The sequence below is a fragment of the Alnus glutinosa genome, chromosome 7 (assembly GCF_958979055.1).
Source record: "Alnus glutinosa chromosome 7, dhAlnGlut1.1, whole genome shotgun sequence".
NCBI classification, from domain to species: Eukaryota; Viridiplantae; Streptophyta; class Magnoliopsida; order Fagales; family Betulaceae; genus Alnus; species Alnus glutinosa.
Window position 1 is genome coordinate 23,451,703 of NC_084892.1, and position 14,065 is coordinate 23,465,767.

Below are 14,065 nucleotides of genomic sequence, written 5' to 3' on the forward strand. Positions count from 1 at the left end.
AAAAGTAAAAACAAATACATGAGTAAATCTCAACCAATTTCCTTTGTTTGAGAGGACTACACTACGTGAAAGTTATTGATTGACATTGCCTTCGTTTATGCATGCTTACATTGTTTCCTTTTCCATGGGCGATTCGGAATAGATTCCTTAGAGTCATCCTCTTCCCACGTCACTTTTCCCCTTTCCACAATTCTACCGTCACAACCATTCTCTCACCCATTCATTAAAGTCACAATTCACGTCACCACACCCATCTTCCTGGTGATTGATGAGTGTCGGCTCCCGAATTTAAATAAGATAGAAGAAATGAATACAAAATTATATAAGTTAAATATATTAAATTTTTTAATCTTAATTTACTAATTTCGTGTTAAATTTATCAGTCGTATAACAAATTATCAGTCTAAAATGTCGTATGTTGTTTTAAATAGTATCAAAGTATAAATATAAAACTATAAGTCAAACATAATTAAACTGACCCATCTCATATATGGAATATTAGAAATTGACATAAAAGATGCATACAAAAACGAATCCTGAACTTAAAAGTACTTTTGAAATACTATTATGTTTGGGTTACATCACTTTTAGTGATGCAATAAATTTTTTTTATGTCACTTTAAAAATAATGTAGCTTTTAAAATTACAATTTAATTTGTGATAGATCACTATTAGATTTTGAATCAATAATAATTTTTAAATATTCACATAATTTTTAAAGAAACATAAAGAAGACTTATAGTGTTCAACAAATTTGTTGAGCACTAGCATTGGAACTTAACAATGCATTAACGAAAAACTTAATAAAAAAAATCATATAATTAGCTTTCTTTCTTAAGAACCGGTAAGCAAATAATTAAAATAAAGAGTTGGACGTAGGTATTTTAAAAAATTGAATAGTTTTTTTTTAACGGAAACTGTATTCTATCATTGATATGGCGGAAAACACAAGATTTACAACTTGAAAATAAAGGATAAGACCCCCCATTCTCTAAACCAGAAGGATCTGGCTTAATAAAACAGCTGTCTAAGTAAAAATACAAATTTTATAAGAATGATATTTGAACCTCTCTTACAATAATGCTCACTTTCTAAGGAAAAGAGACCAGGTCTAGCAATTAGCCAACAAATATTCCCATAAAATTTGAACTAAACACAAGCAAACTGTGACCTAAGAAAAGAGAGAAAAAACACACGACACATAAGCAAAAACCACCCAAAACAAGCTGCTGGTAGTGGAGGAAAGGGGCCAAGATGCCGGACGGAGGCGCGTGAAGGACACGCGCCGACACCGGTGCCACCTAGACGAAGGTCCGACGCCGTAAGACCGGATGCCGCCGAGAAACAGCCAGAATAAGCGGCGTGTGGCCCACACGCGCACCAAACAGCATAAAACCCCTAGGCGCGTGGGCAATACGCGCGGATCTCCGACGACCGACAGGATCGGATCTTGCGGCGGCAGGGGCAGAAGACGACGAAGAACGCGGTTGGGAGGCGTGTGTCAGTTAGAAGTCAGCGAGGAAGTGTAGATCTGGCTTCCAAAATCAGAAGAGGAAAGTGAAAGAACAGGCCAAAAATCACCCCGTCGATGACATGAAGGCTTGGCCACTCCCCCATAGAAGACAACTTGAGATGAACAATCCTACCAAACAAAAGAAAAAAAAAAAAAGAAAAAAAAAAAAAAAAACAAAGAAAGACACATAAAAAACCACCATAGCCCAAAAAGGGTAGGGGAAGACTAGCCTATACCGAATCTAGCCGAAGAAACAAAAGCTCCACAACCCTAGAGGTTAGGAGAAAAACTAACCCCACTGAACCAACTCAAAGAAAATAAAAAAACACTCTGACTCACGAGGAGTCAGGGGGAAATCACAACCTGGAGGGGGAGGCGAGAAAACCACCCCCTCCCGGCGAAAACCATGCTCACAGGTAGTCTTAAAAAAAAAATTGAATAGTTAAAATAATAATAATTAAAATATATATGATTTTTTTTTTAAAAAAAAAAAAAGAATTACTGCCACGAAGGCAAGTATGAAAGGAATGATCTATACAAAAATGTATGCATAGGCAAATAGGGTAAAAACAAAGGCTTTGTTTGGCAATGAATATGCCATGCCACGGTAGTGGACAGCCATTTTTTTTATCTTTTTCTTTTTTCTTTTTTTACATTTTTCAAAAATAATCAATATCAAAATATTCCCCTTTCAAACAAAAAAAAAAATATAAAAATATTCTTATCTTTTTTTTACTTTTTATATCATATCAATAACTTTTTTATTCTTATTCGAATAAAAAATTTACTAACAATTTTTTTTTTTCCTACATAAAACCTTTTACATGATATTACACCCATCATTTTTTACTAACTCCAAAAAATAACAACTCACTATCCTACAAATCACAAATCACTTGCCAAACATACTCAAAGTACCGAACCACGATCGATAAAAAGTCGCTGTCACATCTACAGATTGAAAATCACTGGTGTATATTTTTTGGGAAATGATAGAGAGGGGACATTCATCCATCCCCTCTATCCCTTTTATTATTAAAAAAATTAATTTTCAATAGAAAAAAAATTAAAAACAAAAGAAAAGTGTATTTTTACTTTTGAAATTGGTTTTTTTAATAATATAAGGGAGAGAGGGACGGATGAATGTCCTCTCCGGCTCTCCCTATCATTTCCCATATTTTTGACTTTTTCAATTGCACGAAATAACTTTAGCTAAGGGGACCAGCATTCCCCTTAGCTAATGTCTCCTCCAACTGTTGTTCAAGATATAAGAATCATAGAGTGAGTCCACGTGGAGTTCATGCGGTGGAACCGCGATGTGAGCCTCTACCTATACGACGGAGACTTCCCTAATTAATGACATATACATCTCCAAATCATCGGGAGAAAAATGGCGGAAAAACAAAAAAATCGCCATGTAAATTTCTACGCTCTGACCCGCAAACGCCGCCGATGAGTCGAGGAGGACGAAGAGGAAGGGCTACTTACCGAGTCCGTCGTCCCAAAGAACAAATCCGATAGGTGATTCCCCACATCTTCAGGGGCAAATCTGACATATAACCCCACGTTCCTCTCTCCTCCAACGGTAAGCCTATGCTTCTCGTAAAATTCCCTGTAAACCGTCACAACCTTTCTCGCTATGGACACCTTGATTTCGTCTCGGAGTTTCGGGTCCGATACGATGACTGAACTCTGCTTCCGACACGCTTCCGCGAAGCTCAAATTGAATTTTCTGAATATCTCCTTCGCTTCCGCAGGCGAAATCACGGCAGATGGATTCTGCGGCAGTGACGCCACCACCTTGCCCCACGCCAACCTCTCGTAATTCGTGGCGAACTGTCTCGCTTTCGCTTCGTGCCTCGTGATCCATTCCTCTCCAAGAAGGTACTGAAGGTTCGACTTACGGACCTTGGAGACCACGTGTTGAAGATTGTTGGTTAGGAATATGTATGAGAGCGATACGTCTTTGTAATGCTTGGCGTTGCGGTCAAGCTTACACAGAAGCACGAGGATTAGCCAAGCCATGCGCATGGAAATCGCCGGTGCCTGAGAGTCATCGGACTGTGGAATATCGAAGTAAGATTCTGGCAGCGACGATCTCTGCGGCGGAGGGCACTCGGCGAAAATATCTTCGAGGACGTTGCTGTAATCGGCGAGCATCGAGAGGTAGTTCATCGCGTCAAGCGTCAGTGGGTGGACCCCGCCGCCGAGGACGAGCGACTTGGAGTACGAGTTCTTCTGGATCGTTGACTCGAAGTCCGATACCATTGCGCGCACTGACTCGGTGATCCCGATCAGCGATGTGAGGGCTTGGGATCGGACTGTGGCGGTGGATTCGAGCGCGAAGATGGACTCGATCTCGGGCCAGTTCTCGGAAATGGCGGTGTACATGTCGAGCACGCGGAAGATTTTCTCGGGAGATTTCGGAGATTTGCTTTTGGCAACGACTTCGGGGAATCCGAACAGAAGAGTAGCGCCTTCTTTGGAGATCTCGGCAAAGCAAGACTCTCTGATAGAGTCGGAGGCAGCGAAGACGTGGTCGCAGAGAATTCTCTCCCCATGTAAGAGCGTTTTCAAGGAGATCTTCACTGCGCTCAGCCAGCTCCAGATCTTCAGGTCCAGAACTTCCCAGTCCATCTTGTTAATATGAGAGGAACTCAGTTTCTCCACGCCTAGTCGGTAAATGCCTTCGTCGACTATAGATTTTCTGTTGATGTTGTATGTACTCGAGCACTCTTTGGCGTAGCCGGAGGAGATCATGCATTCGGCTATGGACCTCAAGTCCGCCATGGCAATGGAAGATGCCTCCTCGACCTCGTCGATGGCATCACCGGCGGTCCGCACATCTTCGTCGTCCTCATAATCGGACGTGCATGATCTCGTGGAGGCGCGTGAGGATCTGGCAGCGACGGACTCGGGGTCCAGGTGGGCCCGGTTCATGGAGAGGATTTGGTAGAACTCCTTCTGGAGCCTCTTCATGGCGATCTGCATGAGGTTCTGGGCGCGGACGAGCTTCTCGGACGTGGAGTTCTCTGAGACCAAGGAGTGCATGGCCTTCTGGAGGGCGTTCACGCAATTGATGAACTCCATGGCCTCTTGTTTGCTCTCGTAGAAGAGGGACGTGACTTTGGCGTACGTGGAGCTCTCCGGGTCCCATTTCGTGACCAAGGCCGCGGCGGCCTCGATACTCTGGTCGATCATGAAGTCCGGGAAGATGGGCCAAGGGGTTGAGACGGAGGGTCCTGCAGGTGAGGAGTGGCGAGAGACGGAAAACGACGGCGTTCTGGAGTGAAAGCATATCCTCCTCATTCCCTTTCTCGGCAATGGGAAGCTTTTAGAAGAAGCTCGAGCTGTTTGATTTTGGGCTTGTTGCTTTTGATGGGTGGTGATAAATACACGCAAAGCTCCGTTTGTTTCCAGGAAAAGATTTGGCTGGATGGGTGAAATGGGAAACAGAGCTAAGCGTTTCAGTTTCACATGGCGATATTCTTCGGCCCGATTGTTTGGCACTCTTAAATGGATATGAGCTACGCGTCCGCTTACTGTTTCAACTTTTAGCACTCTTAAATGCATCAGGACCACAACTTAACATCACTGGTTAACTTGGCAGAACCTATCATGCCGATTGGAAGCCTTCCCCTTATGCTCTTTTAAAGTTAATTTTGATGCAGTCATTCGTCGTACTTTTGCACTTACTGCAGCAGTTCTTTGCGATTACTTTGAAAAATTCTTGGCAGGGAATACTTTGCAATCATCGCCTATGAATGCCTTGATGGGAAAGTTCATGCTACACTTTTGGCCTCTAGACTAGATAGCGGTCTCTTTCGGCTACTCATCACCACCTATCATTGAAGGAGATTCTTTTTTTCTATTCTGGCTCTAAATGATCCTTTCTTTTTCTCGCATTGAATTTCTGCACCAATTATTTTTAACTTTCTAGTTGAATTGCATTTCATAAAAGTTTAGGGTGTTCTTAAAATTTTTAAATGTGCTAATATTGATGCACACATTGTTGCTGAATGGGTCCCTCTCACCCTGTGTTCAAAAGTATTCTCACTTTTTTCACCTTTCTATCTCCTCTATCATGTTAAGGAACAGTAGTGATCCTCCTTTGTAATTTTTTCCTTTTCCCTTTTTTTTTTTTCATGTTTGAATAATAATAATAATAAAAAATATATATACCCATGCATTAGAACTCTAAACTAACTAATATGATACACATACACTGCAGCACAAAGGAATTTGTTGTAAATCTCAAAATAAATCCACACTTAATCCAATAGTTCTTCACTCCACAAATATTTTTATGAAATTTCAATGATTTGATTTAATAACAGCTAATTATATTTTTAATAATGAACGATAAAATTATTATAAAAATTTAAAACATCTTGATTCGTCAAGCAATAAATTCCGATTTAGCTCAAAAATCAAGTTGTTGAAAAGAAAGATGGTTTTTTAATTCTTTAATCTATTTAGTGTCATCCATTAAATGTCACTAAGTGAGGGGAAAAAAAGGGGTAAATCAATATTCATAAAAAAAAAATAAAATAAAGGAGGGGGTGGGGATAAATCAACTTTTGTCGATGTGTTTTGAAGTTTTAACAAATAGCTCACTGAATTTTAAAAATTTATTAATTACTCTCCAGGGTAAGCAAAAAAGAACAAATTAATTCCTATCATTAAAAAAGTTGACATAATCTGTTAATGTATAAAGTTAGCACGAATCAGGCCGGCCAAAATAAGTGGCCAAACTACCCCATGGTCATTGGGGTGGATTGGCCATTTTTCTTTTTTCTTTTTTTTGGTCATTTGAGGGTGACCGAATCATCTCCATAACTATTAACTAATAGGGGTGGTTCGACTACCCCCATCTACGCTTAGAGAGGTGGTCAAACCACCTTCAAGGCCATGAAGATGGTTCAACCACCCTCATTTAACACATTAACAGATTATGTCAACTTTCTTAATGATATGAACTAATTTGCTTATCTCAAAAATTGATTAATAACTTTGTAAAATCTATGGAGTTATTTGTTAAAATCCCAAACCACAAAGACCAAAAATACATTTATCCAAAAAAGTGAAAATATGAACTAATGTATGAAAGTTAATACTTCCATCCCTCAAACCCCACCACGTGAGACGACGAGAGTATTTTCACTGATACAGGAGTGATGCAAAAAGTTATTTTTATGTCACTTTAAAAATAATGTAGCTTTTAAAATTACAATTTGATTTGTAATAGATCATTATTAGATTTTGACCCAATAATAATTTTTAAAAGTCATATAATTTTGGAGAGATTAAAAAAAGACTTATATTGTTCAACAAAATTGTTGAGCATGGTAACATTGCAACTTAACAATCCATTAAAGAAAAACTTCATAAAAAAAAATCATATAATTAGCCTTCTTCCTTGAGAACTGTGAAGCAAATAATTAAAATAAAGAGTTGGACGTAGATATTTTAAAAAATTGAATAGTTAAAATAATAATAATAAAAATATATATGATTTTTTTTTAAAAAAAAAAAAAAAAAAAAAAATTACTGCCACGAAGGCGAGTATAAAAGGAATGATCTATACGAAAATGTGCGTATTAGCAAATAAAGTAAAGATAAATATGGGCCGCAAGAATTTTCACAGCATTCATGCGGTAGTTTTTACTACTGCATGGAAGTCGGATCCCTTTTGGTATGTTTGGCAGGGGTCGTAGAATAGTGGGTTGTTATTTTTTAAAGTTAGTAAAAAGTAATAGATGTGGTATAAAGTAAAAAAATTTGTATAGAAAAGTAAAATAAAATTTGTGTTTTAATAAATTTTTTATTTGAATAATAATAAAAAGTTATTGATGTGATATAAAAAATGAAAAAATAAAAATATTTTAATGTTCATTGTTATTGAAAAATGTGAAAAAATTTTAAGAAGAAAAAAGAAGAAGATAAAAAATGGTTGCCCAGTACGATGGCATGGCATGTTCATTGCCAAACACAGCCTTTATGGTTGGTTTGGCAACAGAGTGGAATAATTATTCAACTCGGGTTTTTTCTAAAACCCACCCACCCGCCTAAAAATCCGGATTTTGATCCGAATTTTGAGTCCACTCAAGGCTGTCTTTCAGATTAATGGTAGGACCCACACGCAGGAAAAGTTGACTCAAAAAAACGCGTGGATCCCACATTTAAATAATAAAATATTAATAATTTAAATAAAAAAAAAAGAAATTAAAAAAAAAAAAAACAGAGGTAGCCGGCAGCCACCCCCGACCCTTGGGGGAGGCCGCGCGGCCTCCCCCGACTACTGGGGGTGGCGGCGCGGCCACCCCTGACCCTTGGGGGTGGCCGCGCGACCTCCCCCGAGTACTGGGGGTGGCCACGTGGCCTCCCTCGACCATTGGAGGTGGCCGCGCGGCCACCCCCGACCTCCTCTAGGGGTGGCGCGCGGCCACCCCCATTGCTTGGGGGTGGCCCAAAGGGGTGGCTGTCAATCGGCAGCCACCCCTTGCTTCATTTTTTATTTTTATTTTTATTTTTAATTTTGATTTCAATTATTTTTTTTTAAAAAAATTATTTATTTATTTTAATTAAATAATCAATATATAATAAATTATTATTATTTCACACAACTTTTCAAAATACCAATCATTATACACAACTTTTTAAACTTCCAATCATTTCTTACCATTAAAATATAATATTTTTCAATCTCAAAATTCAACACCCAAACACAATTTTTTACCTCGATATTTGTAAATAGAATTAGAATTCAATTCTATTTCTCAAAATTCAATACCCAAACACACCATTAACCATGTGTCCTACAACATGTTCACTTCCCCAGGTCTCTCACCGCAGTCCGCCTACAATTTAAAAGCTTTACTCTTGTAGTTAATTAGCATTTGTTTCCCAAGAAGTCCCTACAACACAAAGAAGGTACGTAAATAATACTAGAAAATATTAAACGACAATTTGTTTCTTATTTAGTCACTCAATAATATCTTTATGCTTCTTCATGAAACTCGCATATAGGGGTGAAAATAAGCTGATCTACTCGCGAGTTTATTTGAAATTGGCTCAAATAAATTCGATTTATGCTCGAATTGATTATTAAATGAGTTATTCATGAATACAAAATTAGGCTTGATGATTAAACAATACAAATTCGTATAAATTCAATTCGATTAAAGCTCGTGAACCCACTCGTATAAGAATCAACTCATTTATTAGGCTTGACTCGTATGTATGTGTGTGTGTGTGTGTGTGTCTATATATATATATATATATATATATATATATATATATATATATATATATATTAATTTATTAGTATATAACATTTTTATAATATAGTATATATATTAATAAAAAAAATATACTATATGTAAGCATAAATTAAGTAACAAATAATAATGGTTATTGGTCAGTATATATTAATTGGTTATATATGTATATAAAATAGTAAAAGTGAATAATATCAATATACTTAATTGTTAGTCATATGATATAATGACAATCCAGATACTTAATCATATTATTCATATAATATACTATGATTATATGACTAGCTATATAATCATATAATAATATAACATTGTGGCATATGACATGTAATCACTTTATTATATGTTATAAGTATTATCATAGGATATTTAATAATCATTACATCATTTTTTATTTTTATTTTTTTGTAAGTTATATAGCTTCTTTAACATACAATATAAATATATATTGTTTATATGTTATATAATGTAATATTAATTTTTAAATGAGTTCATCCCTCCTTTTTGTATATTAAATAAATTATATAACTTACAACAAATTCGGCCGAGCTGAACTTCATTTTTAAAACTCAGCTTGAGCTCATTTAGCCGACTTGAGCATAATTTTTAAAACTCGTCATGAGCTTGAATAGTACGAGCTCAAGCTCGGCTTGGGCTCGTGATAAATGAGCTTAAGCTCAGCTTGAGTTCATAATAAATTTAAATGAACCAAGCTTACACATATACTACTCAATCTCGATTTATTTACAACTCTACTCGCATGGATGGCAGGGGTGGGGATTACAATACTTTGACAGCCAAATAAGCAATAAACGATTTGGCTTACATGTTGTAGTTTAAATAACAGCAAATCTGCAGTAGTTTAAACCAACAGCCAAGATTGAAAGTCTCTTTAAAACCTAAAAAAGTTACCACTCTTGCCGGTCACCCTTCTTTTCTACTGGCTCAAGCCGCTCAACGTCCTCTCTCTTCATTTTTTCTCCTCTAAACTGCTTTCTCTCTCTCTCTCTCTCTCTCTCTCTCCACTGGAAGAGAAAGACTGAAAGAGAAACACAATATCCCAGATACTAACACATCCAAATTTAGAGTTTGTTTGTTTTGGCCCTCTTGAAAATTCTCAACATCATCAAAGACCACAGATTGTGCTTTAACGGGGAGCTCCTCTCCTCAATTCTCTACAGATTTTTTTTTTTCCTTTCTAAAATTTGCCCAAAGGTCTTTACCACCATGAATCGGCTGCTCAATCTACGATTTTACAAGATTGGATGCTTCTCTCCTTCGCCTACACTTCCATGGCTGTTTTGTCCATTTAAATTCTTCTTTGTCTCTATCTACCGAGTTGTAGTTTGCAATTTAGAGTTCATACTCCCTTATGGGAAATGGGTGCCTTTTGTTGTAAAGAGGGAGAGGCAAACAATCTTCACAACAGAAGACTCCACCAAAAAAAACGGAGAGTAAAATGAAGATTGAAGAGGGAGGAAATGGAGCCAAAAGGAAATGGTGACCGGCAAAATCTTTAAAATTTGGAAAGTAAACAACTTTTACTACATTTAAAATAGACTTTTAATCTTGGCCGTCGGTTTAAAGTACAGCAGATATGCTGTTATTTAAACGACAGCATGAACCATCCCAAAGTAGCGAAAGACTATCGATAAAAAGTCGCTGTCACATCTACAAATTCAAAATCACTGGCGTATATTTTTTACTTTTTCAATTACACGAAACAACTTTACCTACCTATACAACGAAGACTTCCCTAATGACATATACATCTCCAAATCATCGGGAGAAAAATGGCGGAAAAACAAAAAAATCGCCATGTAAGTTTCTACGCTTTGAACCGCAAACGCCGCCGATGAGTCGAGGACGACGAAGAGGAAGGGCTACTTACTGAGTCCGTCGTCCCAAAGAACAAATCCGATAGGTGATTCCCCACATCTTCAGGGGCAAATCTGACATATAACCCCACGTTCCTCTCTCCTCCAACGGTAGGCCTATGCTTCTCGTAAAATTCCCTGTAAACCGTCACAACCTTTCTCGCTATGGACACCTTGATTTCGTCTCGGAGTTTTGGGTCCGATACGATGACTGAACTCTGCTTCCGACACGCTTCCTCGAAACTCAAATTAAATTTTCTGAATATCTCCTTCGCTTCCGCCGGCGAAATCACGGCCGACGGATTCTGCGGCAGTGACGCCACTACCTTGCCCCACGCCAACCTCTCGTAATTCGTGGCGAACTGTCTCGCTTTCGCTTCGTGCCTCGTGATCCATTCCTCTCCGAGAAGGTACTGAAGGTTCGACGTACGGACCTTGGAGACCACGTGTTGAAGATTGTTGGTTAGGAATATGTATGAGAGCGATACGTCTTTGTAATGCTCGGCGTTGCGGTCAAGCTTACACAGAAGCACGAGGATTAGCCAAGCCATGCGCATGGAAATCGCCGGTGCCTGAGAGTCATCGGACTGTGGAATATCGAAGTAAGATTCCGGCAGCGACGATCTCTGCGGCGGAGGGCACTCGGCGAAAATATCTTCGAGGACGTTGCTGTAATCGGCGAGCATCGAGAGGTAGTTCATCGCGTCGAGCGTCAGTGGGTGAACCCCGCCGCCGCGGGCGAGCGACTTGGAGTACGAGTTCTTCTGGATCGTTGACTCGAAGTCAGATACCATTGCGCGCACTGACTCGGTGATCCCGATCAGCGATGTGAGGGCTTGGGATCGGACTGTGCGAACACGAATTTGAGACTGTACACCCGTGTAACACATCTGTATATTTTCAGCACCGATTTGGTGTTACCAGATTCCGATCTAAGATTCCAAACTTGATTTGATCACGCAGTCACCCTTGTGGATTTTTTTTTCGCAAGAACGATTTGTCATTCCCACAAACGGCGCCAAACTGTTGGTACAGTTTCTGGTACGGTGACGTGTTGCCTTGTGATTCGTTGCCTTCCTTGATGTTCGCTCCCCTCGTAATCTGCAAAATAATAAACGGCTCGTCGGACTATGAGGGTGCCGACCGGACCCCCACTCCGATGCCTAAGTCAGTTCAAACTAATTTTCTGGAAGAATATATGTAATCTCAAAAGCTCAGAGAATCTGCTTGTTTCTTAAATACCTGACGCCGTAGTCTTATTTATAGACTCACAGTTCACAGTTATAAAACCGCTAGAGTGCTTGGAGCATAATCTAATTAGGAGTCTGAGTCCTAGATCACATAGTCTTGAGTCTTATCTTCATAGAATTCAAATTGGGTAGTAGAGTCCAAACTGGATAGGACACTACCCCTTTAGCTAATGTCATTCTATTAGGTACCTTATCCCATATTTGATGGGATAGAAGCCTATTTGATATATTCTGAATATCCGTCTTTTTGGAGATAACGAATGGTCTTGTACTTGGGTCTGATCTGGCCGGGCCAACCTGATGGGCTTGGCCCCCGATACTACCTTAGGCCCACGTGTCTTTGGAGCTGATTATTTCTCCAACAACAAATACTTAGTTCAAACTATTTAAAATACTTGCAATGTGGGCTTTTGCCGTATTGAGCTCATCCAAAGTACCGTCGTCTCGGATTTTTCTCTGTCCATGAAGTCCTTAGATATGTTTTCATACCAGAATAGCATTCTCGCGACTCTTCACTGTCATTTCTCGAGGATGACCAATTCGACGACATCTAAATCAACAGACAAATGATTTCAAATTAACAAATAAAGAATGTGATTCCCGTAGAATGTATATATGTCTAAATAACCCAAAATTAACGGTTCGCATTTCATATGATGAAACAATAAGCTGATGTTATACTACACACGAGCCGGTAGAATCGAAAATGCATGAGAAATTAAATTATCAAGAACATTCATGAAAAGTAAAAACAAATACATGAGTAAATCTCAACCAATTTCCTTTGTTTGAGAGGACTACACTACGTGAAAGTTATTGATTGACGTTGCCTTCGTTTATGCATGCTTACAATATTGTTTCCTTTTCCATGGGCGATTCGGAATAGATTCCTTAGAATCATCCTCTTCCCACGTCACTTTTTCCCTTCCCACAATTCTACCGTCACAACCATTCTCTCACCCATTCATTAAAGTCACAATACACGTCTCCACACCCATCTTCTTGGTGATTTTGTGAGTGTCGGCTTCCGAATTTAAATCAGATGAAGATATGAATATAAAATTATATAAGTTAATTTAACCTGGTTCATTAATTTGTTTAAATGTATTAAATTTTTTAATCTTAATTTGTTAATTTTGTATTATATTTGTTGGTCGTATAACAAATTATCAGTCCAAAATGTCTTCTATTGTTTTAAGTGGTGTCAAAGCATAAGTATAAAACTATAAGTCAAACATAATTAAACTGACCCATCTCATATAAGATGCATACAAAAACGAAACCTGAACTTAAAAGTATTTCAAATACTTTTGAAATGCTATTATGTTTGGGTTACATCATTTCTAGTGATGCAAGAAGTTCTTTTTATGTCACTTTAAAAATATTGTAGCTTTTAAAATCACAATTTAATTTGTGATAGATAACTATTAGATTTTGAATCAATAATAATTTTTAAAAATTCTCATAATTTTGTAAGAGACACAAAAAAGCCTTATAGTGTTCAACAAATTTGTTGAGCACCCTAGCATTGTAACTTAACAATGCATTAAAGAAAAACTTAATAAAAAAAAAATCATATAATTAGCTTTCTTTCTTAAGAACCGTGAAGCAAATAATTAAAATAAAGAGTTGGATGTAGGTATTTAAAAATTTGAATAGTTAAAATAATAATAATTAAAATATATATGATATTTAAAAATAAAAAATAAAAAATTACTGCCACGAAGGCAAGTATGAAAGGAATGATCTATACACAAATGCACGTATAACGGTATAAGCAAATAGAGTAAAGACGTTTGGCTGTGTTTGGCAATGAATATGCCATGCCAAGGTAGTAGACAGCCATTTTTTATCTCTTTTTTATTTTTTTATTTATTTTTTATTTTTTACTTTTTACATTTTTAAAAAACAATCAATAACAATATATATATATATATATATATATATATATATATATATATATATATATATATATATTTACATTTTATATTATATCAATAAATTTTTTATTATTATTTGAATAAAAATTTTACTAAAATATAATTTTTTTTTTTACTTTTCTATACAAAACTTTTTATATTATATCACATTTATCACTTTTTATTGACTCAAAAAAATAATAACCCACTATCCCTTTTTATTGAC

The 14,065-nt window shown here is 37.3% G+C and overlaps 2 protein-coding genes across 2 annotated transcripts; both read right to left on the reverse strand.

Annotated features, from left to right (window-relative positions):
- Nucleotides 1-2,791: 2,791 nt before the first annotated feature.
- On the reverse strand, nt 2,792-5,086 carry LOC133873338 (exocyst complex component EXO70H1-like). The gene has a single exon (XM_062311057.1). It carries the CDS (start codon nt 5,084-5,086, stop codon nt 2,939-2,941), a length of 2,148 nt encoding a protein of 715 aa, XP_062167041.1. The 3' UTR covers nt 2,792-2,938.
- Nucleotides 5,087-10,463: 5,377 nt separating this feature from the next.
- On the reverse strand, nt 10,464-11,560 carry LOC133873340 (exocyst complex component EXO70H1-like). The gene has a single exon (XM_062311058.1). It carries the CDS (start codon nt 11,558-11,560, stop codon nt 10,622-10,624), a length of 939 nt encoding a protein of 312 aa, XP_062167042.1. The 3' UTR covers nt 10,464-10,621.
- Nucleotides 11,561-14,065: the final 2,505 nt, after the last annotated feature.

Excerpts from the sequence above, each read along its gene's own strand:
- LOC133873338 (XM_062311057.1), bottom strand. The coding sequence starts at position 5,086 with ATGCATTTAAGAGTGCTAAAAGTTGAAACAGTAAGCGGACGCGTAGCT.
- LOC133873340 (XM_062311058.1), bottom strand. The coding sequence starts at position 11,560 with ATGTGTTACACGGGTGTACAGTCTCAAATTCGTGTTCGCACAGTCCGA.